This window comes from Notamacropus eugenii, chromosome 2, assembly GCF_028372415.1.
Source record: "Notamacropus eugenii isolate mMacEug1 chromosome 2, mMacEug1.pri_v2, whole genome shotgun sequence".
Classification (NCBI taxonomy): domain Eukaryota; kingdom Metazoa; phylum Chordata; class Mammalia; order Diprotodontia; family Macropodidae; genus Notamacropus; species Notamacropus eugenii.
Window position 1 is genome coordinate 386867438 of NC_092873.1, and position 27577 is coordinate 386895014.

Consider the following 27577-nt stretch of genomic DNA (forward strand, 5'->3'; position numbering starts at 1 on the left):
AGAAAAATCAGATGGCAATTAAATTAAATCTTTCTTAAAGTTAACTATCTGATTATTCAAGTTTTTTATGCTTTTGTTTTAGATAAGCATCTGAAACAAAAATCAAATACCATATTTATTTGTTTTATTACAAATAAGTAATAGAAAGATCATATTGATTTTCCTGTTTACATAGTCTCAAAAAAGGATCATGTACAAGTAGGTGCTTAATATATAATACTCGGTGATTGATTTGGTGCTCTTGGGTCCTTGGTACAAAGTATGTGTATGTTTATATTCCTTTGCCCTTAGTAAAGTGATATAAGGACATGACTACCTTTGACTCTGCTAAAATCTACTAAAGTGCAGATTGAGCATTTCCAAAAATGAGATTTAATTACACAGCAAGGGTTTTGGTAAAAACTTATATTATCCACTTTTTTATTTTGATTTTGATCCTAATGGAAATTTGTTTGCATACAAAACAGATTTTAGTGGTCAGAAAAACATCTGTTGGATACATTTTAATAAAAAGGAAAAATAGTTATACTTCATTTAACATCACTGAGGAATAAGCATTTATAAATGAATTTTCCAGATAATAATGATGCTTACCCTTTCAAGTAGAGGTAGTAGTTTTGGGAAAGAACTTTGAATATGGAGTCAGAAGCTATGATTTCAAATTCTTTTTGTGCCACTGACCACCTGTGCGACCTTGGGCAAATGACTTAATCTTTCTAGGCCTCAGTTTCCCCATAAGGAAACTTCCAAGTCTAACTCTATGATCCCATAAGTTAGTATTCTTTAAAAATTTAACCATTCTGATGGAAATCTTTGCAAGCTGTATTACAGTTCTTAATTGCTTTCTTAAGCAGCATATATTTAAACTTAATTTAACCTTTGCTTGATGACTGAAGCCCATCATTTTGAATATCCATTTTTATGCTGATAGTTAATGATGTTCTGTGGAGATGCTGAGGTACCTAGGGCAGGATATCCATATACCAAATGGTCCACAAACTGCTGTGATCTTTGAGTACTTAATGTCTATTTGTTAAATCACTTTTCTGTCAGTTTTCTTATTACTTGCTGTCATTGTTCCTGACTCTCAACTTCACCCATCTCAGATTTGCAGTGGACTGAGGAATCTGATAATAGAAACTCACATTCATGTAGTGCTTTAGAGTTTATTTACAAAGCACATTCACTGAAATAGGGTTTGGAGAAGTTATGTCTTGTATTCATGTATCCAGTAAATGTCTCAGACCTAGCTCTCCTGGCTCCAGGTCCAGCACTCTTTGCTCTACACCATAATTTTTAGGATTATTTATTATTCAATAAATAGTTGCTGATCAAGACCTGAGAACTCTTACTCTTGAGTACGGTGCTTGGATTTCATAATACCTATTTTGGCTGCTCAGAGACCTTTTTTTTTTGCTTACCTATAGGTTTCCAGCTATGTTCTGGAGAGTTGCTATTGCTGCATAAGTGGTTTGTTGATAATTGAAGTGTTACTACATGCCATATGGTCATCAGCATGTCTTTTCCCTTTAACTTTCAAGATCATAACTTCACCTCCAAGTGATGGCCAGACATAAAAGTATATTTTAGAAGAATGAGGATTCTTTAGAAAGTTAACCCGTGAAAATAGTGTCTACCAAGTTAGACACAAATGAAGCGCTGGAAATTTGCACGCTGCCATTCAACCCTAGCTATATATAGAACTTGCTATCATGGAGTATGTATTTAAAGATTGTGGTAAGCGATGAAATGTGTCCAGAAATGTGACTTAGTTTTATGATTCAGAGATGTCACTCAGATGAATCCTCTTAGCTATATTTTAAACAATGCATATCAAATTCCAATTTTGTACAATTTGAAAGATAAATAATAAGATAAAAAAGTGTACATATTAAGAAAAGCAGCATTTATTATACCTCAAAATTTGAATAATATAAAAGCAATTGCTGTGTACTCAATTCACCAGTTTCTTCACTGTACAAAGAAATATACCACTTTATTTTCTTTAACTATTTGAGCAAAGTACAAGAGTTAAGCGATGTGCTTAGGCTAAGTAAAATTGGTTTTTAAAACAGAAAGATGAAATTAGTATTGAAAGATTAAAAATGTTCATCAGTTTTAAGGTGACCTAGATCTCTTCTAGCTTAATGGAATGTGTTGGTTTTAGATACTGTCGCCTTTGGGACGAATCAGTGAAGCAGTGAGTGATCTCACTAAAGCTATCCAGCTGCAGCCATCAGCACGACTCTACCGACACAGAGGGACCTTGCATTTCATATCAGAGGTGAGTTGGTTTGGCTTTGGGACATTTTCCACCATGGTCAGAAAGATTTCATTTTCCCTTTGCCCCAGAAAACTGATGATGGGGGGGCGTAGATCTGTCTGTTTTGCAGCTTCACAATGGAAAACATTTTTGAAAACATCTTTTTTGCAATATTAATAACCTGTGGAAAAATGCTAAGGGCCTATATTTTACTTCTTTCTTTGGTGGCCAATATTAACTAACTGGTTGGATTAGGATAAGAAAAGTAAGAAGCATAGGAAGAATATGCTGCAGAAGTTGTATTTCTTATTGATATTATTATGAATGCATATTAGCAGCATCAGTATTAAACTTACCTGTGATTCTGAGTCTGGACCAAGTATTATAATGTGACTGTGGCTTCTCTGTGAGAATTATAGTAACAATCGAACAGTTCCTTGGAGTTTATAGCAAGAAGATTTGCCCTCTTAGTGGTTTTTAATGGAGCCAAAACCATGGGTTCATGTTGGGGAAAAATGGAATGTAAGAATTGACTGATGAAGTAGTCACATCCTGAAAGATACTTTGGAATAATATCAGCTTTATAATTGAGATAAAGAGTAGTTGAGCCTTTGTGAGGGATTTTTTTTTCCTTTCCAACATTTCTTAAAAAATCATGAACATCTTGGTGAATGAAATATAAACCTTGAAATGAGTCCTAAAACCAGATGCCTCTGCTTAGTAAGAAAATGAATTAGAATTTTGTTTCAGTGAAGAATATTTTTTATTTCTCAATGATTTCCCTTTCCTTCTTGTAGGACTATGCAACAGCCCATGAAGACTTTCAACAATCTTTAGAACTGAACAAAAATCAACCTATAGCTATGCTGTACAAAGGCTTAACTTTCTTCCACAGAGGCCTTTTGAAGGTAAAAATACTGTAAAACATACCTTAGAGTAAAAGACACTCATTTCATTTGAAAAATGAATTCTTTACAACAGTCCTTTCCAGATGGAACCAGAACTGATGATTCATGTTGTGATCCAGTATAGGGAGGGTTCACACCTCCCCCACCACATTTAGCCCTATTTATAAGAAAGGAAAACAGTTAAGCAAAGCCAGTGAACATTGACTGTGTCATAACTGTACATGCAACATTCCTCACCTGTGGTCTCCTAGTTTGCAGCCAATAGGAGGGAGATGTGTTCAATCATCTGTTCTATAGAACCAAACCAGAAGTCAACTTCCCACAGTGTTTTTATTGATTATTATTTTAGTCATTGTATGTAAATTGTTCTCCTAGTTCAACTTCATTCTGCATCAGTTCATAGAAATCTTCCTGTATTTCTTTGGATTCCTAGTAGTCATCATTTCTTATTACCAAATAATAGTCGATTATATTTACACTCTACAATTTGTTCAACCATTCCTCAGCTTCTCTGCATATCTCTTAATTTCCAGATTTTTTGCTACCAGAAAAATTGTTACTTTGATTACAGAGTATGGGAATGGTTGTTGAAAACTTTATTTCCAAAGGACACTAATTCTTTTTATTATTGTATGGGTGTAAATAAATGAGATAGGTCAGTGACTTCTTTTAAGATATAATGAACTTTAAAAATTTGTTATAAAAAGTTTCCTTTAGTTCAGCAGTCATAAAATTGTTTAAAAACTATCCCTAGCTTGTAGGCAGTATCAGAAGAGTCCGATTCCCAGATCTGACCTGCAAGCTCTAGTTTACTGACTCCTGCTGTAGTTAGTGCATTGGCTGTCATTAATGTTTCTATATTATGTTTGGACTGTTTAAAAATAACAACAAAACTCTTTAAAGCCAGTTAGTAGATTAAAGGTAATTTTAACATGGAAAACTTGGTTTCAGATAGAGTAATTATACATTGTACATGAAGCCCTGGAAAAAAGTTCTACTCTGATACCATTGTGGTGTGAGGACGATCCTTGGGTCTGGAAGAATGTGACAGCAAGGCTTACGCTCTGGCCTGATTTATTCTGCTATAAAGACTTCATGCCTGGTCCTGGCAGCACACTATCTCTGCTTTCTGAGGACCATTCTAGTGCAGAAGAATAGAGGAGCACTTCACCAGCAGGCTCGCCAATAGTGATGGATTCTTTGACCATGACCACCTTTGATATAAGGAAAATAAAAAGGCCGTCAGTCCTATGTACATTCTTGTACTTTGTTGGCATTGTAGGAAAGTAAGAGAGGAGGAATGGCAGAACGTGCTAAAGCATGACACAATTTTTAAGTAGTCTATAAAAATAATCTTAATTATTGATTCTCAGAATGTAAGATACTTGTCCAGTAACTAACAAATTGATGTTACTCGTTGATCCAAATTGTATCTTCATTGATGTTCTTATTATAAACAAAATCAGAAGGTTCATATCTTATGTAGTTGTGGCTTAAATGGAAGAATGTTTCCATAGACCCTTCTTGGAGTATAGCAGTAAAAGGAGTTAATAGAGTTGGGTTTTTTTCTTTGTCCAGACATAACAAGAAACATTTCTTGAAACACTTGATTATATTATGTTGCATTGTTTATGATAGACACCTGCCAAAAAGACTACTCTGAAGAAGGTTGCAGTTCATGTTCTAAAATCTGTTGCAAAAGATAAAGACAAATTATATCAATAAGACCTAAGACATCCAAATCAATATACTTTAGCGTGCAGTGACTTGAATGTAAAAGTGAGCTTAGGGAAAGACTGAAAAATTTTGGAAACTTGGAGTTAAGAGACTAGAACTTCAAGGCTCATAAACTTTGTAGAAATCTCCCTTTTTTTTTTTAGCATCATAGTATACTTTTACCAAGTCCTGAATAACGCCATAAAATATGAAACTATCTGAATGGGTAGGAAACAAGTGGTTATAAATCATAGGATCATAGATTATTGTCCGCCTAGCCCTGGTACTTCATAGAGGAGGACATAGAGACCCAGAGACATTAAAGAAATGAACCCAAGTTCACATATGTCATGACAGGAATTGAAACCACATTCTCTGATTCCAAATCCAGTGTTCCTTTCATTGCATAGTGACATGAGTCATTTCAAAATCAGCTGTCCAAACCTTTAAAATCAAAATCAAATCAGAAAAGAGGATAAAAATGAGAGTATTTGGTGAACAATTAAAACTGCTATAGCCCAGTCTTCTAAAATTATTGACATCTAGGAAAATGCTATCCACATCCAGAGAAAGAACTATGGAGTCTGAATGCAGATCGAGGCTTACTATTTTCTCTTATTTTTGTTTGTTTTTTCTTTCTTGTGGTTTTTCCCCTTTTGTTCTGATTCTTCTTTGACAGCATGACTAATGTGGAAATATATTTCATATGATTATACATATATAGCCTGTATCAGATTGCATGCTGTTTTGAGGAGGGAAGGGGGGAATATTTTAGAACTCAAAATTTTATAAAAGTGAATGTTGAAAACTAAAAATAAATGAATAATCAAGAAAGACTATTGACATCTAAAAATGAGAAATATACAAACAATAGAAATTGACTCAGACTTTCAACATTGTTTAAGGAAATGGAATCAGTGTCTAGTGATAACAGCAACTATGGAGGTAAACATACATAGAAAATACATTACTCAGTAAACACTTGCTCTCCTTTCCAAAAAAAAGAGATGGAAGCCAAAATCAGTACTAATTTGGAATATTCACTCATTTTTACAATCTTAGAGAAGACTGGTGGAAGAATTTGAGGCCCATTTGTATGTCCAAATGGATCTATAATTTCTTTGAAAGGGATATTTCTTCCTGTGAGGCAAATAGCCACCTCTTCATGCCTCCTCAACCTGTGTGACGCTTGTCTTCCCATAAAGTAGAGACAGGGAGTCCATTCTATATTCTGGAGGCCTTCCTCAGTTTATACTGATATCATAATAACCAGGAAAGTCCTTTAACTGTCCACTATGAACTAGCACTATGAACAGTATCATTTCATAAAGAGACAGAAACGATAGAAGAAAAAAATAATTTTACTGAAAGCTTGGTGAGAGACCCAGTTAAGCCAGATTATCCTAAGAGCATTTAAAGGTCAAGCTGGGACAACAAACAAACAAAAAGTGGAAAAGATTTCTCAGATTTCTATCGCAGTCTTTTCTTCTTCATTGACAGTGGAACTCGCCACATTTGAACTCTACCATCAAGGTCCTGATTTGTTACATGAATATGTAGAAATGATACTTAAAAAAAAACAGAGATAGAGCAGCCAAACCAGGGCAGGGGTACATAGACAAAAGAGATCTGTTTGAGACCATATCATTTAAACATGTCACAGTATCAGTTTTCAAGATATCTGGCAAAAAGGTAGAATGTTAAAAGCTTGGAAAAATTACAGATGTTATTAGTATTGGAAACAGGCAGCTAAAAAAATATTAACAACCAACCCATATATCTGCTTTCCCAACACTACAAAATATTTGAAAAAAACAAACCTACATTGAGGGCATTCCAACTGGCCTCAGTTTCCTCATCTGTGACCTCCAAGTTCCCTCCCAGCTCTAAATTCATATTCCTTTATGTATTAAAAAGGAGCTTCCAGGCTTTTACAAATGATCTTTAATGTCATACTTGACTAAAAGGTAAGATTGCAAAATACTACTGTGATCATTGTTAATATGTTAAAAAGCTTTTGATTCAGCAGAGCAAAGTATAGCATGAAAGACTTTATTCTAACAAAGTTTCTTCCTTGTACAATCTAAGATGATAAAAAAAATCATTTGCTTGATGTTGTAACAGAGATGACTTTCTGTGATCTTCTGGTTATTAATATAAAATTAGGTTTCAACAGGGAGATACATGCATGCTGAAGGTATTTGGCAGCAGTGTCATGGATGGTGTCCAATGCAGGGTCCATTCTTAAGAAGGATTCCATCTAAACGGTGAATTTCTTCAGATATTCCTTTTGCAGATGACATTGTATTGTATCAAGCTCCAGATCTGATTTATTAAGCTATGCAAAATGTCCTAGGTCTTAATACACTCAGCACAATGTTATTCACAAATAAGAGCATCTGAAGGATCTTGCCAGCTGTAGGGAATACCTATTCTGTTTGGGCTCTGTATTTGGACATGATCCAGTGGTGAGCATATGGTTGCCTGTCTATTGCCTTGCTTTTTATTAATTATAAGGCCATCCAATAATGTTATCATTGTTATTACACCTTTCAAGGAGTTTTATATAACTTTAAAAGGTAAGAATAATAGCTAATACTTACATAGCGTTTTAAGGGTAACATAGCACTTTCCATATTATCTAAAATATTCATGGGAACCTCCTTGTTAGAAGAGAGCCATTAAGTTGACTTTTTGTTTTATTGAATTAAATGTCAACCAGCAGTAAGCACAATGGAATCTTGTCTTCTTAATACCATTTTAAAAGTCAGTTGTGGAATCATAAAAATGTGATCTTCCATAGAATATAATATGTGAATAAAATTTGTCTTTTGTTCTCACCTGAAATTTTGTTAGTTTAAGGAATTCCTGATATAGAAACTCCCTTTACCTTTACAAATTTGCAACTAATCTGTAATAAAGTTTTAGGTCATTATTTAGGGGCACTGGAAAGTTAAATGATAGTCCTTGGTTATACATATTGCAAGTTTCAGAGATTGCCATCCTAACTCTAGTTTTTCTTTGTATTCATTTTGCCATTCTGCTTCTTGCGTGTACATTATTCACTCTTGTTTTTTTTTTTTAAGAGATGGGAAAGTAGATATTTGGCGGAGTAATTTTTGATATTTTTTCCAGTCACTTTGTTTTGATGATACTAAGGTACAAGACTTTTTCCAAGCCTTGATTATCTCCTACATCAGATACCTAGATCAGACTGAGAATCATGTCACTTCCAACACTTTGGGTAATCTCCATCTACTCCACTTGTCCTTCACATCTGTTTCTTTTATGCTGTTCTCCAGCATCATGGAACATCAGGGACTGTGATGTTACAATCTAAATGTGTCTGTTATTGATGGAGAAAAGCTTTTGTTATAGCACTCTTGACAGATCTTTTGTATTTATTGTTTGTGATCCGCCTTCTAGTTTCAACTTTAAATGTCCTCAGGGTTATTTTAATTAGCCAGTTTCCCATAAAATTTTCTGAAAATTTCTTCTGCCCTTCAACACACTGAATTCTATTTACCCTCTTTATGTCATATTACCATGGTCTCATTCCTAAGAATATTCTTCTTGCCTTCATGCCATGTTTTGTGAAGCACTACATTTGTACATCATCTTCTACCATCCTCCTCCGTGAGATCTCACAAATGAATTTTTTCTGAGTAAAGTTGCCTGTGGCTTCCATATTTTTTTCAGTTGACAAGAAGGGCAGATGTTTGTAAACTGTGGTTGTTCCCAGGCTCTTTTGATTATCTTATTGTGGTGATGACTTTCCATTAGATAAACTTCATTAAGAAATAATAATTGTAGCTGTTGATTTATCCACTTCCCATTTTTCAGCATCAGTAACTTGATTAAATTGGACAAGTGTTTGCCACTGTTTGTGTGCCATATTGTTTCATTTTCATTTCTTCTTCTGATTTGATTTTAATTTTGCATGAGACCTCTTTCACAAAGCCCTATTTGTGTAGCTCATCATGCAGTGGAAGTCAGCATGAACTCTTGAAGCTTATACTAATGGAGAAGAAACTCTAGTGGGTTCATTGATGCTAAAAAGACTTCGAATGTGACACTGTAAACACCATGTTTACTTTCTGAGGACCATGCTGAGAGACCTGTTACCAATAGGCTGATCACTTGGTGTTGACTTCTTTTTGCCCATGGCAACTTATGAGACAAAGGAAGTACTTCTACCAATATAAGTTAAGATTGCATTAACTTTTGTAACCATGTCATTCTGTTTACTCATCTTGTAGTCAACTAAAATCCTTTAACTCTCTCCCTCTGTCTAGGTACATTTCTTCTATCCTGTAATTGCGTTGTTGCCTTGAGAGATTGATTTGTAGGGGGGAAGGGGGAGGTGTTAACCATGTTTGTGTGAGATCAGTATAAATTTTTTAAAAAATCCAACTTGTATATTAACAGATTCAAGAATACAACTCAACTTTTTACATGTATATCCATCTGTTCCTATCTCCCACTATAATTATCAATTTACAACATCCTCTGAAGTCAAATTTTACTTGTCTTTATTTTCCCCATATTACACATGTGCATTCTCTTCCCAATAGGAAAATATACAAGAGTTTCCGTTTATTCTTAATCTAATATTAATTGTTTCATTTGGACTTTTAACACACTGAATTCTAGTTTTCTTTCTATTATATTACTATGCTCTTATTCCTAAGGATTCAAACTTTCAAAGAGAAGGAAACCAAGTATTTTTTAAGTATCCAATGTATGCCAGGCACTGTGTTAAGTACTCTACAAATATTATCCCATTTGAGCCCTAATCCCTTAGATACTCTAAGTTTAGTAGCTCTCAAGTAAGTTTATGTAACTTGTCCTATGCCACCCTGTTCCTTAAGAAAAACTTTTAAAGCAATTTATTGAAAAGCAAGTGTCTTACATATAGCCTCCCCACCCACTTCTCAGTAAAAAATTTTCTTAAATTCCAAATACTAAGATTTTATTAAAAGCTTAGAAATATTTTTAAAAATCTGAGCAAGCAAACAATTCTACTTGGTTTTTTTGTCACAGTAAAATGATTGACAAGGAATGAGAAGAATTAAGACCTCTGCCTCCTCAAATCTGACAGATACAGAATGGGAGTTGGTGCAGGTATTGCAGATGAGTATAGTTTGCAATCAAAGTGTACCTTATAGTAGTGGATTGCTTAATTAAATTCATTTTGGAATTAAGTGACCTAGACCTGGAAATACTATATTAATGGTTTATTTAAAATTTAAGTAACCTGAAATGAAGCAGGCTGTCAGAATTTTTAGGTTCTCAGTTCATGAATATGTGCCAAGAAACGTGACATAACTGTTAATATAAGCCATTGCATTTTTACAGCAGTTCTTTCAGAGAAGGTTATAGCTCTGTGTAAAATAGCTCATCTTTTTAGTGTGCCTGCAAAATATGGAATGAGAGAGACTGAGTCATTAGCAAAGTAAAAAGCTACACAAATTAATTCAGATTCTCTATCTAATTGGGTATATTGTCTCACTTGTGAATTTAGAGTCTGTGTATTACATGAACCAATGAGTTTATTACCTTCATATTCTCTTGATAGTTCCTTTAGGTCCAAATTGAATTAAAAATGAATTCAAACAGATGACTTGTAAAACAGTAACAACAAAAACGCACTAAAACTTTGGGTATGGTATTAAGTGGAATTGAGGTAATGTGTTATATTTAAAACTTCACATATGTCAAAAGTAACAGGACCAAATAATGTCAGAAAATGCCTAGTTTATACTGAGAAAAAGGTCACAAATTAACATTCCTATTGCACCCTACCAGGCTTAGCTTTTATTTAGAACAGTTCAAAACTACATGTTCTAAGCTGTCCCTGAAATGTTCCCATTAGTTAACTGGAATTGACTGTAATTGTATAATCCACTTCTGTCTCATTTCTTGGTAATATTAACCTCAGAATGAAATGGGCAGGATCCTGTTCGCCTGTCACTTAGGACTGATGATAATTTTTTTTTATAATGAATAGATTTGGTGTTCTCTGATTGTTGCTCAACTCTAGTTGCCTTTTTGTTTCTACTAGGTTTCCAACCTTGCCTCTCAAGTGTCCCCTCCTGTTTTGGCAAAGGGAAATAGAGAAAAATACAACTTGGTCAAGCAGTGACTTGAAAGAAAAAACAAAACCCCTACTCTTTTAAAAGTAAAAGGGAACTCTGACATGAATATTTTAGAAAGTCAAAGAATGACTTAACTAGCATGGGTGGCAGATAGGAAAGAGGAAATGGATGGAACAAAGCAGAATATAGATAACTTTCAGGCTTAAAAAGTTGGTAATCTTTCAAGGCAATAAGCAGAACATGTTCTTATCAAGGAAAGAAATCTAATTATGGTGGGGGATTTTTAAAAAAAAATTGTTTAACTTTAATTTTTATGTCCTCTCTGAACTATAAATCTAAATTCATTTGCATTAGCAAATAAGTAGGCATATTTTCCCCCTATTAATTTGCCTTCTAAAAAGTGGGTTTTTTTTTTTTTTTAACAAACTCTTGCTTGCTCTATCCAATAAAAATGATTTCCATAAGAAAGTAGAGAGGGAACATGAAGAAAGAACTTTTAAAAAAGTAAATTGTGTGGTTTGGGGAAAATACTTGGCAGGTCTATTTAAAATTGCTAGAGTGCCTGTCATGTACAAGAAACAAGGTCCTGAGTAATTTCCTCTTAAATATATTCACTAGGTGTGATCTTATACGTTTAGGATTTTTTTGAAATGAAATCCTTTTAATTGAAAGTACTGAAGATTATATAATACAAGAACAGATGTTCTGGTCAAATCTTATTTTTCCTTTGATGTGGGTGCAAGTGTAAACATGTGTAAAATGCCTCTTTTTTCTGTCTTCCATGTAGCATTTAATAACGTAACAGGATAGGTTGCTTATTATTAACTTTTACAATATGCCATAAATATAATGGCACATGTTACTAATAGGTTATATATAGCCAGATAATATTTGCATAATGATCCTCGAGCACAGTGTGTGCTTCCAAAAATAGTATGCCAAAGAGTGGATGCCCTCTGCCTTTTGACACACTGAAGTCATTCCAGGAGAAATGGATCAGTTTGTTTTACTGAAAGCAGTTTTGCAAGCTTTTCCAAACTTAGATGAATTAACATTTAATTTTGCTGTTCCTTTGTCTTTTTAGCACATGTAAGGTCTCTGGGATTCAGAGCCGGGGGTTAGTTTTCCTTCATTTATGAAGGCTTTCATTTAGACTTAATTTTTTTTCTCTTGTAACTTAGTTGATTGGGGTAACTAGATGATGCATAGGATAGAATGCTGGCCCTAGAGTCAGGAAGACCTGAGTTCAAATTTATCCTCAGATAATTTAGTAGTTATGTGTCCTATGCAAGCCACTTAACCTCTGCTTGCCTTAGTTTCCTCATTGGTAAAATGGTAGTGATAATAGTAGCACCTACCTTCCAGAGTTGTTATAAGAATCAAATGAGATTGTGATTGTAAAGGGCTTGTTAGCGCAGTACCTGAAACATAGTAACTGCTATACAAATGTTAGCTGTTGTTGTTACTAGCTGTTATTATTGATTCTTCCCATTCTTAGTGTGTTGAACAAATTCAGTGTCTTAATGGCTGTTATACATAGTCTACAGGATGTAATGTCAAGTTAAGAAGACTGGATTTGAATTTTTCCCCAGATGTTTGCTGGCTCTGTGACGCTGGTTAACCTTTCTTAGTCTCAGTAATCCTCATCTGTAGAACAGAGATTATGATAGCAACTACCTGACAAGGTTGTTTCAAGGACAAAATGAGATAATGGATATAAAGTTCTTTGCACACCATAAAGGTTTATATAAATGGCAGCTGCTATACTCTTATCATTTGTAGTGTGTACTTGTGATACCATCATTGTGGGGGGCTCGCAGATTAAGAAGCTCCCTCTACCAAGGAAGCTTGGCAGTCGTACAACTTAAAGCATTTATAGAGTTGTCCCAGGTATTGGGAGGTTCAATGGCCAGCATATATCAGAATTGGGATTTGAATTCAGCATATGCTTATTTTGGGCCAGTTCTCCACGTATGGTGTCACTAATTGTACTTCACTAGACTTTTATTCAAGGAGTAGCATTACCATAGGAATTTTGTTGCCATTCATCACAGAATTTAAGATTCTGTGATCTATGAACCCTGTAAATTAAGTAGTAGGTGACAGTATTTTTCCCCACTTTGCAGAATAAAGTAAGAAATTTAGAAAATTTTTTATTCTTTTCATTGAGTTAATGGGAAAACTACTTCCTTTTAATTCATAAAGGTGCCCTTCCTCTTGACTTATTGCATCCTTTCCCCCTACTTTATTAGGTAGTATTTTCTAAAAGATATAAAAAGTCATGTGTAATATATATGTACCTATATATTTTTAAAGTCTTCATCAGTAAAACACAAAATAGAATTATACAGAAATTTTTAAAAATTTTTCTTATAGGAAGCTATTGAGTCTTTCAAAGAAGCCTTGAAACAGAAAGCAGATTTTATTGATGCGTACAAAAGTCTTGGTCAGGCCTACAGGTGAGTGAAAGTAATTGGGTATTTTTTGAGTGGGGCTGATTTGAATGCCCATACAAAATGATAATAATATTTTAAAGAAGCTTTTAATATTTGATTGGGGTAAGAAGCCCTGGTTGGTGGGATGTACCATCTTTTCCCATTTGTTGTCATTGTGTTCATCCTTCATTGCCAAAGAAGACCATGCCATCAGAGAAATGATGACGACTTGCCCTTGACTTTGTTTTGAATGAGGGAGAGCTGTGCAGGTCAGCAGCCTCACTTCTCTGGAGCTGTCTGGATCCAGTGACCAGATACTCATCAGGATGACTGGAGATGGCCCAGGATCCAATGGGAGACCTTGGCCCATTTAGGCCAAGGCGTAAGAGTGATTATCGATAGTAATTCTTGCTGTTTCCCTCCCAGCCTGATTTAGTTATTTTTCTTTGCCTCATTAAAGGGGCCATCCCCTGACTACTTCTTAAGCAGCCCTATTCACTGAATGGGCATTACCTCACCCTAAGTGAGTACTGAATTTTCCCATTTATAAGAACTCCAAAGATTTTCCTGAGTCTGGTGCTGTTGCCTGCAAAGGGAACCTAAAAAGCAAAATGAGTTACAAAAACCAAGTTTTAGACACTTTACTGTGGAGTCTGTTTAGTACTGTGAATATATGCCTGATGTTGCAAAATATAAACAGTGGTTAAGGATTTTTAGATGAGTTTGCATACCATGCTATAGAACATGCACCTAAACCAGATCCTGGAATCAGGAGAAATCAAGGAACAGGAAAAAAAAAGGAGAATTTTTTTTAAAGGTAGAGGGCAAAGTGTCAAACCAAACAAACGAAAAGAAAACATTATTACAAAAGGTTATGATAGCAGAAATTCCTAGAACAAAGAAAAATATGCAGAAAGAATGTGTGACCTTGTCCATTTAAAATTAGCCTTAAGGAAGCAGCAAAGTTTCTTTTGTCCTAAATTCTCCTTCAGTAGTAATAGTAAAATAGTAGACTGTCCTTCTTCATGGTATTTCACTGTACTCTACAAAACTTCTCATTCTTTTGTTTTTATAGATTGCTAGATTAATTTAGATTCTAGATTAATAAGTGGGGGGGGAATCTGTCAGCTAATGTGTGAAACAAATTTAGTTACATAAAAAAATTAGATTGGTCATGCTAAATTGCATAGATATATGAATGTGTTAAAGAAAGGTAACACAATCTAATCTTTTTTGCATATAACCACTTTTTTTTATTAAACTAAATCTCTGTTTCATTCATTATTAGCATGACAGATTCTGCTATTTATTAGACTCTGACAAAAATCTTTAAAAAAACAAAACCCAAGCAGTTTTGTATGGAATTGTGAAATACGTGGGATAAAAGCAGCCTACTATTTTACTGACCACCCTTCCTAGAGAGTTATTCCTTAAAGTATGAAGAAAAGAAAGAAAACAAAATTTCACAACACTAAACATGTCAAAAAAGTCTGTGATATACCATACCCATAGTCCCCGACTTGTGCAAAAAAGTTTGAAGGAGGTATTATCTCATACCTCTTTTGGGGAGCCATACTTGGTCATCATAATTGCACAGCCTCTGCTAGCCAAAAGAACACCACTCTCTGCTTCCCCTTGAAGAGTAGCAGAAAGAGCCATAGGTCAAGGCTGGCCCCATGGCCTGACTGACCATTGCCCTTTGCCAGCTTGGGAACCACTATCCTATACCTCTTGATAGCTACTGTAGAGGAGGAACGGGAACAGTTGTACTCCAGTGCCCCAATTCAGCATCATCTGTACTAACCCTTGGAGACTCTAAGCTGTTAGCTGGAAAAGAATCACTTTTATTTACTATGTTCACTTCCTTGTCTCACATTCATTTCTCAATTCTTTTCCATCTTCTCGTCTCCTCTTTACATATTGTGCGAGGTATGAGAGGCAGCGGTGAATTTATAGCCAGAATGCCCGAGCTCAGACTACTTTCTAGCCTTTCCACTTTGGTCACTTTATACCTCTGACCTTTGGGTCCTTTGCCTGTAAAATAGGATCAGTAATTCGAGTCTTCTCTACCTATAGAAATAAAAATCTGTAAGTTCTGTAATTCTACAAAGAATGTTTTTTTAAAAAGAAGGAAAATGCTGTCTTTTCCAGGTCAGGGGATTCTTAGCCTAGGATAAGTGAACTTGCATGTTTGTTTTTTAATATTTTGGTAATTATTTCAATATATTTATGATGTACACTATATATGTGTGTGTATATGTTTATGTATATGCATACAAACACACATATGAAACTGTGTGTTCGTCCTTCCTTGCCAAAGAAGACCATGCCATCAGAGAAAGAACGACATGACTTGCACTTGACTTTGTTGTGAGGGAGGGAGGGCTGTGCAGGTCACCAGCCTCACTTCTCCTCCAGAGCCATCTGAATCCAGTGACCAGATATTCATCAGGATGATTGGAGATGACCCAGGATGAGGCAGTTGGGGTTAAGTGACTTGCCCAAAGTCACATAGCTAGTGAGTGTCAAGTGTCTGAGGTGAGATTTGAACTCAGGTCCTCCTGACTCCTGCACTGGTGCTCTATCCACTGCACCACCTACCTGCCCTAATATGAAACTATCTATAAGAAACTATCTATAGGTAGTTTCATTTGTATTCTACTATAATTGGTTTCCCTTGAAATCTTACATATTTTATTTTATTTTTCTGAGAAAGAATCTATAGCTTTCTCCAGATTGTCAAAGGAGTCCATGTCACAAAAAAGATTAAGAATTTAGATGCAAATTTGTTGTCTAGGAGCAGAATCACTTTATGAATCAAGGTGATACTATTACTCACATTATTTGTAAGGTAAAATTTATCTCTAGAGTTCAATCTACCTCAGATATTTTTTATTTTGTTATTATAACATTTGGGTAAGGTTTGGTGGTAGATGTAAGAAGATGATAAGTCACAATTCATACTGGTAGTCAGTAGTATAGCCTGGGCTAGAATACAGGCATCAAAACTATTAAGCACACTATAAATTTGATTAGAATTCAACTAAAGCAGATTTTGCATGTCAACTAATTATATCTGTATCGTGTTCTTAAACTATTGTGTGACACACCTAGAGAACTGGGCAACTTTGAAGCAGCCACTGAAAGCTTTCAAAGGGCTCTACTGCTCAACCAGAATCATGTACAGACCTTACAGCTCCGAGGGATGATGCTTTATCACCATGGCAGCTTACAGGAAGCCCTAAAGAATTTCAAGGTAAGTATTGTGGATAGAATTCTTACAATGTAGGGTGGTTGTTTTTTTACATGCCTCCAATAAAGTGAGTGTAGTGGGCACCGCATGGTTCAATGGAAAAGAATGGTAGATTTGGAGTCAAGATCGGGGTTTGAATCCTGCCTCTGTCACATACTACCTGTATGGTTAGGGACAAGTTATCTAACCTCTCTGGACCTCAGTTTCCTCATCGGTAAAATGAAGATTGCACATCCTCTAAGGTCCTTTCATGCTCTAAATCTATGATCCTAAAATCCTATGATTTTTACTACAGAAGCTAATTTACAAAGCATTTGATGTGGTTTAGCCTGGAATGGAAATTTGGCAACTAAATTAAAGGTATCTTCTGAATAAAGAACTTGGATGTTGTTTTAACCAAAACAGATTATAAGATTGCATTTTCGTTTTTAATTTCCCAGAGGTGCCTGCAGCTAGAACCATACAATGAAGTGTGCCAGTATATGAAAGGACTCAGCCACGTGGCAATGGGGCACTTTTATGAAGGAATCAAAGCACAAACTAAAGTCATGCTGAACGATCCTCTTCCAGGCCAGAAGGCTAGCCCCGAGTATCTGAAAGTGAAATACCTCCGAGGTGAGGCCAAGATGACCAAAACCTACTTCTTCTCCCTTACTGCTTTGAAGTTCTGTTAATAGTAATTATCATACATTATGTGCAAGGCACTGGAGATAGACAAAAATGAAACAATCCCTATCCTGAAGGAACGTACTTGGGTAGTTCTATCGTGTCTTCATTTCATTTGAGAGCTGTGTCACCCTCTAAAGATGCGTTAGATGTAAAGGTCCCTTGGGCCAGTCTTTTGTGAATTATTGGTCCTTCTCACAGAAGCCATTGTGTGACTTTAAAAGAATAAGTACTGAATATTTTGCTTTGGTGGAAGAAGAAAACAAAGTTCAGTGAGCTATCCCCAACCATTTTTCTTTTTCTATTTATGGAATAAAATAATCATTTTCCATAACATAGTACAACAAAAACGACAATTGTACATGAAACTGCAAACCTACTATGCACAGCTTGCTATTCCTTTCAAATATACAATGAAATTATCGTGTTAATTTTTTCTTTCTCTCTCCTTCACCCTTCCCTGGAGATAGTTCTATTAGATACATACATATATGTATAATTATTCTATACATACTTCTATTTATCAGTTCTTTCTCTGGATGCAGATAGCATTTTTCTTCACATACCCCTTATAGTTAATTTGAGTATTTATAATAGACAATATAACTTATTTATTCAAAGTTGTTCCTAAAACAACATTGCTATTACTGTATACAATATCTCTTGTTCTGCTCATTTTGCTCTTCATTATTTTGTGCAAGTCTTTCCAAAAGTCATCGAGCTTATGGGATGAGAACTCACTATTTAACAAAAACTGCTTGGAAAACTGCAGGCGTATGGCAGAAACTAGGCATAGATCAACATCTTATTCTGTATAGCAAGATAAAGTCAAAATGGGTACACGATTTAGATATATACTATAAGCAAGTCAGGAGAGCAAGGAATAGTTAACCTGTCAGATTTATGGAGAACAAAAGAATTTATGAACATTATGAAATGCAAAATGAATCATTTTGATTCCTTTAAATTGAAAAGGTTTTGCACAAAAAAAAGTCAATGCAACCAAGTTTAGAAGAAAAGCAGAACATTGGGAAGCAATTTTTACAACTAGTGTCTGGATAAAGGCCTCATTTCTAATATATATAGAGAGCTGAGTCAAATTTATAAGACTACAAGTCATTCCCCAATTGATAAACGATCAAAGGATATGAAGAGGCAGTTTTCAATGGAGAAATTAAAGCTATCTATGGTCACACACACAAAATGCTCCAAATCACTATTGATTAGAAAAATGCAAATCAAAACAACTCTGAGGTACCACATCACACCTATCAGATTGACTAACATGACAAAACAGGAAGATAAATGTTGGAGATGTGGGAAAATTGGAACACTAATGCATTGTTGGTGGAGTTGTGAACTGATGCAACCATTTTGGAGAGCAATTTGGAACTATACCAAAAGGGCAAATGTGCATACCCTCTGACCCAGCAATGCCACTTCTAGTGCCGCATCCCAAAGAGATGATAAAAAAAGGGAAGAGGATCCACATGTACAAAAATATTTATAGCAGCTCTTTCTGTGGTGGCCAAGAATTGGAAATTAAGGGGATGCCCATCAATTGGAGAATGGCTGAACAAATTGTGACATATGAATGTAAAGGAATACTGTTGTTCCATAAGAAATGATGAACAGGGAGACTTCAGAAAAACTTACATGAACTGATGCTGAGTGAAGCAAACAGAACCGGAAGAACATTGTACACAGTAGCACAGCAACACTGTGTGATGACTAACTTTATAGACTTAGCTCTTCTCAGCAATACAGCGATCTGAGACAACTCCAGAAGACTCCTGATGGAACATGCTATCCACATCCAGAAAAAGAACTTTGGAGTCTGAATGCAGATAGAGCATACTATTTGTGTTCTCTCTTTTTTCTGTTCTTTCTCATGATTTCTCCCACTGGTTCTAATTCTTCTTTACAACATGACTGATGTGAACCTATGTTCATATGAATGTATATGCATAGCCTATATCAGATTACACACCATCGGGGGTGGGGGGAATTTAGAACTCAACATCTAATGGAAGTGAATGTTGAAAACTAAAAATAAATAAATAATAGAAGCATATTCTAAAAAATAAAGTGTATGCTTAAGAAAAAGTAAAAAATAAATTTCTTTAAAATGCATAGTAGAATTTTCCTATAGAGGTGAACTCATGTCTTCCATTGTTTCACCTCATTTTTATTCCTCTGCCTGACGATAGTTTCCATGTTTGTCTGACTTGGGGGTTGAGTTGACATTTTCAGTCTGTAACCTTTCATATGAGGCAGTTAGGTGACGCAGTAGAGCACTCTAGCTTGGAGTCAGATGAGCCTGAGTTCATATTCTGCCTCAGATGCTATTTAGCGATGTGATTCTGGACAAATTATTTAATAACCTCCATTTCCTTATCTGCAGTATAGGGATAATAGTAACCTCTGCTCCACAGGGTTGTCGTGCTGACCAAGTGAGATTACATAGGTCAAGAGCTTTGGAGACTTCAGAGCTCTATGGAAATGCTAGCTGTGATGATGATGATGATGATGATGATGATAAGCTCAGAACTCTGGTTCCATGATGTCAGCTTCCCCAGGATTAACGCGCACCTTCTGTGGTCATCTAACACCTTTCTGGCACTGGGATTGAGGAAATCAGATCTTTGCTATTGTGCGTGGAAGATTAGGTGAATTTAATCTAAAATGGCCTGGATTCGTTTGACCTTTTTTAGCTTAGCATCTGAAGTCAGTGTTGTTTCATGCTTTATAATCATTTAATCACAGTGATTTATTAAATTTAGAATGCACATTTTAAATTCCTGAATAGACTAAATAACAGTCGGCTGACAAGACAGTCATATGGCACTTAAGCCATGGAGGAAAAGCACTGTTGGCACTGTGTTTGAATGGGTCAAACATTTCTTCTTTTCTACAGAGTACTCTCGATATCTTCACGCACACTTGGATACCCCGCTTACAGAGTATAATATTGATGTAGATTTACCTGGAAGCTTTAAAGATCACTGGGCTAAAAACTTGCCCTTTCTCATAGAGGATTATGAAGAACAGCCAGGACTACAGCCCCATATCAAGTAAGTGATCGAACTGAAGGTGTTTTTTGGGCCCCCAGTTCACTGCCCTGTACATGCACAACAACAGTTTCTATACACGTTCCTTCAAGTTAATTTCGCTTAAAGTTAATAGTACTGAAAATATTTTTAGCACAGCGAGTTGAAACTTGTTTAAGGATCGCTTTTCTCCCTCTTGTTCATATGCTGTATGCCATTTGCTACAGCCCCAAACTGAAATCCAAACTAAAAGTACTCTTTTGTGGATGTGTGGGACCCTTAGAGACTTTAATTCTTTCAGAACAACTTTTTTAAAGTGTTACCATTCAAAACTCATTCACTCAGAGAAAGCTTACATACTGTCCTCCCCTATCTCTTCTACCAACTGGAGTAGTAGCTAAAACAGGTGACATGGGGTCATAGGGTTTTTTTTATGTTATATATTCATTTAATCATACCTATTGGTAAAAGCATATGTATCCATCTTCAATATCACAAATGGGTTCTATTGTGGTCAGGGATTGTTTATTTTGTCTTTGTTTCCTCAGCACCTAGTACAGTTGTGTGTATGTGTGTGCACGCACGCAGAGTACCAAGTTTCAGTACAGTGTTAAAGCTTTAAAAACTTAAAACTATACTAAGACTTTTAGGACACCATTTATTAAAAAAAAGACTCATACAGATATGACCTCCGCTGTTCCTTCCTGCTGTATATGTCTATGACTCTATATAACTTCCCTTTTTAATTGAATATGGTTAAGTGCAGAGAGATCAAAGTAGAGATTGTGTTGTACTATATTTCCTAGCATAGGCTCAGCTGTAGGCTCGACTTAGTTATTTTCCCAGAGGAGGAAGTGATCACTCCTTTGGTGGAATCAGATTTCCAAATGGCTCTTGTAAAAGCCCTAATCGCATGTGTAATGTTTCTCCTAGAGATGTGTTGCCTCAGAATTTTGAGAGCTACAAGCCTGATGTACAGGAGCTAATTTGTGTAGCAGATCGTTTGGGATCGCTGATGCAATATGAAACACCTGGTTTCTTGCCAAATAAGAGAATACACAGAGGTATGTTGGAAATTAGATCTGAAAATAGAAATAATTTTTACCTGTTCTTTGTTGTGGTTAACATTTTTGCTTTAATGGTAGCTCTTTACTAGATTGTAAGAGAATGGAGGATTGTCTTTTAAAAAGTAGTTTTACAGTTTACTGTTCCAAATTATGAATAATTTATGCATGAAATGTTATACCATCTTGTGCATGTGGAAGACCCAGTGCTAAGCTTTATTGAATTCCTGTACCAGAGAACTTGTATTCAAAGTAGATTATCAGATTTGCATTTGATCAGAACAGAACTTTGTACAGATATCGTCACTAAGTTGGGAATAGGAATTGTCGGGGGAGTCCAATACTTGTGCATTTTTCTATAATTACTACCATTAGTTTGGATTATAGATCTAAGTAATTAATACTCCTTAGGGAGCTGTGTTGAGACCACTGTTGAAAGGAAGAGGAATCTGGCTTTCTTGAAGCTTTAGTAATGAGCATAGAAAGGAGGAGGTCACTTGGGAGAAACCTCTTATTTCCATTTATGGATTTAAGTAGGGTTAGAATATAATGAGATATTTTTGAGTCTTTTTATTCTTTTTAAAAATATCTTAGAAACTCTTTTCTTACTGGGAAAAATTACAGTAAGTCTGAAAATTGGTTCTTTCCCACTTGAACTCACAATACATATCTTCTTGAATATTCTTTGCCCTTTAGCGATGGGTTTGGCTGCATTAGAAGTCATGCAAGCTGTGCAGAGAACATGGGCCAACTCAAAAGTGCGAATGAATGGAAAAACTCGACTGATGCAGTGGAGAGACATGTTTGATATCGCAGTAAAATGGCGAAGGTAATGATCCAGGGCAGAACTCTGAGCTTCATTTTGAAATGATGTTAGTTATCATGAACTAAAAAATTACTTGACCAAAACAAGGCATTAAATATCGTTTGTCTTAGTGCACACTACTTCAGGTCTCGTCTCCCTGCTCTCCAAAATGATCACAAACCCTGTATTAATATAGGTTCTGAATCTCTCCCCCGCTTGCCAATTAAGAATGTCAGAGATTGCTGCTACCATCGTCTTGAAGTGATTCTGTCCATGTCTTTGGAAAACATTTTCAAATGAAGTCTTTTACTGAGTTACATCAGAATCCCCTTTGAAAAAAGAACACCTCTTATGTTGCTTAGGGTACTTGAGAATGAACTTCAGTTCATAGGTTCCTTGTGTTCAAAATTTACCTGATTATACCAGCTGTAGACAATTTTGGATTCATTTTTATGAGAAGTGACCCATTTGTTAAATTTCTGTTTTAGTACCCCAAGTTCAAGATCCATATTTTGAGATACAAATAAACTTCCAGTTTTTCTTTTTAATTCATTATATCTTGAACACTTTGCATATCTTAAAAAAAAAACTTTTGATCATTTCTAGTCCTTATAAATTTTTTGATTTTAATAGGCTCTGTTTTGTAGGATTGCTGATCCAGACCAGCCTGTACTATGGTTAGATCAAATGCCAGCTCGAAGTCTTAGTAGGGGCTTTAATAACCACATCAATCTGATCAGGTATGAAATTTTTGCTGATTCTTCTATTCTCAAAGGAGTTTTACCCTAGTGAATAGATTAGGGTAGATCAGGGGTTACCTACTATTCATTTCCTTGTAGGTAGGGAAACTTACCCTAACTGCTACAGAAGGTACTCCATAACACTTATCCTTTCCAACATAAACTTTTTTATTTCTCTGTTGTTGCCTAGACCTGTAGAAAAGAGCCTCTGATTCTATGCAAGGTCCCATTTAATTTTTGGTAAAAATTTGAAATGTCATTATTTCACGTCTTACATGTTTTCTGATTCCAGAAATGAGACTATTAATTTACAAAACTACTTGACATTTGCATTTGTTTATATTTAATAAAACGATGTTTTTTATGCTCGAATATTTTCCATTCTTGGGAGATAAATTAGTTGCCTCACCTCATGGTCTCTTGAATTCTTTTTTGAAATAATTTATGACCTTTACAGAGAATTTTTATGGTTTAAAGACTAAATATGCTTGAAGACTAAAAGGAATTGATATTGAAGTTTGAGTTTAATCTTGTACCTGTTTAAGGCATCTGATACCTTGAAAGTAGGCCAAGGGGTTTGATGTATGAATAGTGTTTCCAAAAAGTGTTCCTTTTGACTCCTGTGTCCTCAAACTTTGGCTCACCTTATGTTTTCACATTTAGGCAGGCCTTTGATAAGCCATGAAATCTGCTGAGAACCTTGCTTACCATCTTGATTCTCCCATTTGTTTAATGAGAAATGAGTCCATTTCCACAAACTTATTTAAGTTGGTTCTCATTAGAGCTCTTATGGCATTTTCATCTATGTCAGCTTTGAACCCTGTTGTTTTTCTAAATATTTCTTATTTAATAACTAGCACATTTTATTTGAATCTTACAGGGGTCAAGTGATTAACATGAGATACCTGGAATATTTTGAGAAAATACTTCATTTTATCAAAGACAGGATTCTTGTCTATCATGGGTAATCCTTTTCTTTTCTATGTTACTGAATTGCTTCTAATCTATCTTATATTTGGTAGTCAGATTTCCCCTGAGAAAAAAATGACATACACTGTGAGGCCAGGAAGGCTTGTTATTAATCATATTTGTAAAGTTTTTTTCATTATCCCTTCCTCACAACAGGTTTGCAATATATACTAAAAATTTCCCTGCTCCTTCATGGAACTCTGCAGATTATTCATTGCTAGGCTCCAGTCCTTTATTAACTTCCAGAAAGCAGTTGTGACCTCTCTAACCCTAGCATTTTCTTTGAATCTGTACTGTACCCTGGAGATTTAAGCCCTAGTCTTCTGTGTATCCAAATTCCTCCCCTCTCTTCCTCCTTCCTTTTCTTCCTTCCTCCCTTCCTCTCTCCTTTCTTTCCTTTCTTCTTCCCTTCCATTCTTCTAAGTATTTATTAAGTACCTGTAATTTGCCAGTCATTACATTAGTTTCTGGGGAGACAAAGACAAAAATGTAACATTTCTGCTTTCAAGGAGTTTACGTCCTATTTGGAGGAAATAACTTGTGCCCACCAAAATAACAACAAAATACATGTGTGTACATGTGTGTGCTCACACTTGTATAGATAGATTGATAGAGAATAATTTTTGATGAGGAGGACACTGGCATTTGTAGGAGACTCAGAAATTGCTTCTTGTGTTGGAAGAATTTGAGCTGAGCTTTGAAGGAATCAAAGATGTTGGGTACCCAAAGTTCAGCAGGAATACATTCCACATGTGGCCTTTACAAAGATGTGGACATTGAAGGTAGAATGTTGTGTGAAGGAAATAAAGTCAAGGAGAGGGGTTTGTAACTTGTCCTAGAGGCAATAGGGCATAACTGGAGATTCTTGTGCCAAGAGAATGTCATCATTAGAACCAGGCTTTAGGAATATCAACTTGGCAGCTATCTGGTTGAATTGAAAAGAGGAAACATAGAGGGGTGGGAAGCCTGTTAGGAAGAAGGCTATTGCTACAGTTCAAGTGAGAGATGATGAGGTTCTGAATGAAGGTGAATGGTGAGACAGTGATTGTGGCAGTAGAGTGGACAAGACTTGGTGGCTGAGTGTATGTGTGGGGTGAAGGGGAATGAGGGATTTGGATGACACTAGGCTTGTGAACATGTCTGACCAAAAGAATGGTGGTACTGCCAGCAGAAATAGGGAAGTTATGAATTAAGAAGTGGGTTTGAGAGGAAAGAGTATGAATCCTGTTTTGAACATATTGAATTTGAGATGCCTGTGGGACATCTAGTATGGAATGTCCATGTAGTTGGTCGTGTGGTGAGAGGAGAGATTAGGGTCTTGATATATTGATATTGATCTGATATATTGATCTGGGAATCATCTGCCTAGAGATGATGGTTGAAACCCATGAGACCTGATGAAATCACCAAGAAGAAGAGTGTAGGAAAAAAAAAGACAGCCCAGGATGGGATTCTGACATATATCCACACAGGGAATTAAGACATACATGGTTAATCCAGGAACCTGAAAAAGAAGTGCCTAAACGGGGGACTGAGGGAAACCATGAGAGAGCAGTGTGACAAAACCCAGGGAGGCGACTATCAAGGAGGAGGATGAATTGCAAAGCCATATTGCTTATGCAGCAGCTAGATGGCACTAGAGTGCCGAGCATGGAGTCAAGAAGACTCATCTTCCTTAGTTCAAGTCCAGCCTCAGACACTTATCAGCGGTGTGACCCTAGGCAAGTCATTTAATCCTGTCTGCCTTTGTTTCCCCATCTGTAAAATGATCTAGAGAAGGAAGTAACAAACCATTCCACTATCTTTGCCAAGAAAACCCAAGTGAGATCTCAAAGAGTTGCATGGAACTGAAAAAAATGACTGAACTGAACTGATAGCTTATATAGGGTAAACACAAGACTGGGAATAAGGACTTCTAAGTTCTGTTTTTCAGCTCATCTACTTGCTCAAGGACCTCATTCAACCCTTCTATAAAAGTGATTGTAAATTGCTGTGCAAATATGAAATGTCATAGAAACACCCAAGAAAATAGACACTTTTGTTCTATAACTGAACTTAAAATATAGTTTGTGAAAGAAAAAAATAGAAACAAAAACCTATATCCAGTTTTTATTTTTAGCATAGGAGAAACAAAGATTTATGCTAGTTCACAAATGGAAACTGTACACACTGACTTACTTTCAAGGCTATCATTTCAGTGGGAATAACTCATCCATTTTCTCCCTCTTTTCTTACCTAGCCTTAATTACTGAATGGGTATTGCTTCAGTCAAACTGAGACCAATTAAAGACCTTAGTTTAAAAAGGCCTAGGTCTCCCACTGCATCCAGGGCCATCTCCAGTTGTCCTGATCGATATCTGGCTGCTGGACCCAGATGGCTCTGGAGGTGAAAGTGAAGCTGGTGACTTTGCACAGCCCTGCCTCACTTAAATCTAGTTCACTTGCATGTCATGGCTGCACCTCCCTGGTGTCATTGGTCCTCTGCGAAGGAAAGGCAAACAGCAACAACAGCCTGATTGATCCACCTAAGTTCTTATCTGTTTCTCAAAGCCCATTAGCATCATCTGTTTCATGGTTCAGAAAATTCCTGTGTAGTTTATCGCTAACTTTTCACATTCTGAATAACTCATGACTAAGAAAAAGTTTCTCAAGTTGAAAATGGAAAATTACTTTAAAATAGCTTGACTAATTATTATATTTCTGCATTAACCTTAACTGCCACCTCTCTGTATTTTTTTAGTGCTAATAATCCCAAAGGACTGTTAGAAGTTCGAGAAGCTCTTGAAAAAGTACACAAAGTAGAAGATCTTCTTCCAATTATGAAGGTAAATTTGTCATAAATCTGATGCTTTTGGAAATAAAACTACTGACTAAAGAAGGAGATGCTAAATTCATAGTTTTCTTTAATAAGTATAATTGTGAAATCATTTAATTATGACCAGATCTTTTCCTTGGATCAAATGACATGTGCCATGAATTTAAGATTATGTCCTTAATTTGTTTTATTTTCAGTATTGGAGTGGTGTGTGTGTGTGTGTCTGTGTCTGTGTCTGTGTTTGTGTCTGTGTTTATAGTTTTAGAGGGAGTGGGGTGATATTATCACCTATTTTATCTAATCAAATAAGCCATAATTTAGAGACAGCTGAGTGGTTCAGTGGATAGAGTGCTGGACTTGGAGTCAGCAAGACCTGAATTCAAATCCTGGCTCAGACACTGACTAACTAGCTGTGTGACTTCAGACAAGTTATTTTACCTCACCTGGCCTTATTTCCCTCATCTGCAAAATGGGGATAATAAAAGAACCTATCTCACAAGTTTGTGATAAGGACCAGATGGTATAGTCTGTATTAAACAATTTGCAATCTTAAAAAGTACTAGCTGTTAGTATTAATTTAAGAACAAAATGTATTAATTCATTGTCCCTCTAATATATGACATGAATATTCCTTCTGTGTTGTATAAGTGTAAATAACTTACTCTTAGAGTATTAGTTGAATGAGTAAGTTGAAGAGTATAGCGAAAAAACTGCTGGACTAAGTGTGTAGAGGCTAGAGTTCTAGTCTTGGTTTGGTTAATTAATTGGTTGATAAGCCACTTAACTTTGAAAAAA

At 35.7% G+C, this 27577-nt stretch overlaps 1 protein-coding gene and 1 long non-coding RNA gene across 7 annotated transcripts in view; one reads left to right on the plus strand and one right to left on the minus strand.

Moving 5' to 3' along the window:
• The window catches only part of TTC13 (tetratricopeptide repeat domain 13), an 82471-nt gene that overhangs the window by 39806 nt on the left and 15088 nt on the right, over positions 1-27577 (plus strand). For all 5 annotated transcript variants that reach the window (XR_011975400.1, XM_072647454.1, XM_072647455.1 and 2 more), the window contains exons 7-17: positions 2168-2284; positions 3061-3171; positions 13362-13444; positions 16535-16676; positions 17114-17288; positions 20257-20413; positions 21323-21453; positions 22150-22282; positions 22906-22998; positions 23879-23962; positions 26708-26792. Coding sequence is in view for 4 of the 5 variants with exons in the window: in XM_072647454.1 (XP_072503555.1) it covers positions 2168-2284; positions 3061-3171; positions 13362-13444; positions 16535-16676; positions 17114-17288; positions 20257-20413; positions 21323-21453; positions 22150-22282; positions 22906-22998; positions 23879-23962; positions 26708-26792 (1311 nt within the window). In the remaining variant the exon portion in view is untranslated. The remainder of the gene's footprint in view (positions 1-2167; positions 2285-3060; positions 3172-13361; positions 13445-16534; positions 16677-17113; positions 17289-20256; positions 20414-21322; positions 21454-22149; positions 22283-22905; positions 22999-23878; positions 23963-26707; positions 26793-27577) is intronic.
• The window catches only part of LOC140529057 (uncharacterized), a 94161-nt gene continuing 69642 nt past the window's right edge, over positions 3059-27577 (minus strand). Inside the window, exons 5-7 of one of the 2 annotated variants that reach the window (XR_011975404.1) lie at positions 4178-4385; positions 3409-3462; positions 3059-3328 (exon numbers count right to left, since the gene is read on the minus strand). This is a non-coding gene — a long non-coding RNA (uncharacterized lncRNA). Of the gene's footprint in view, positions 3329-3408; positions 4386-27577 lie in introns of both variants that reach the window. The other variant, XR_011975403.1, reaches the window with a different exon arrangement.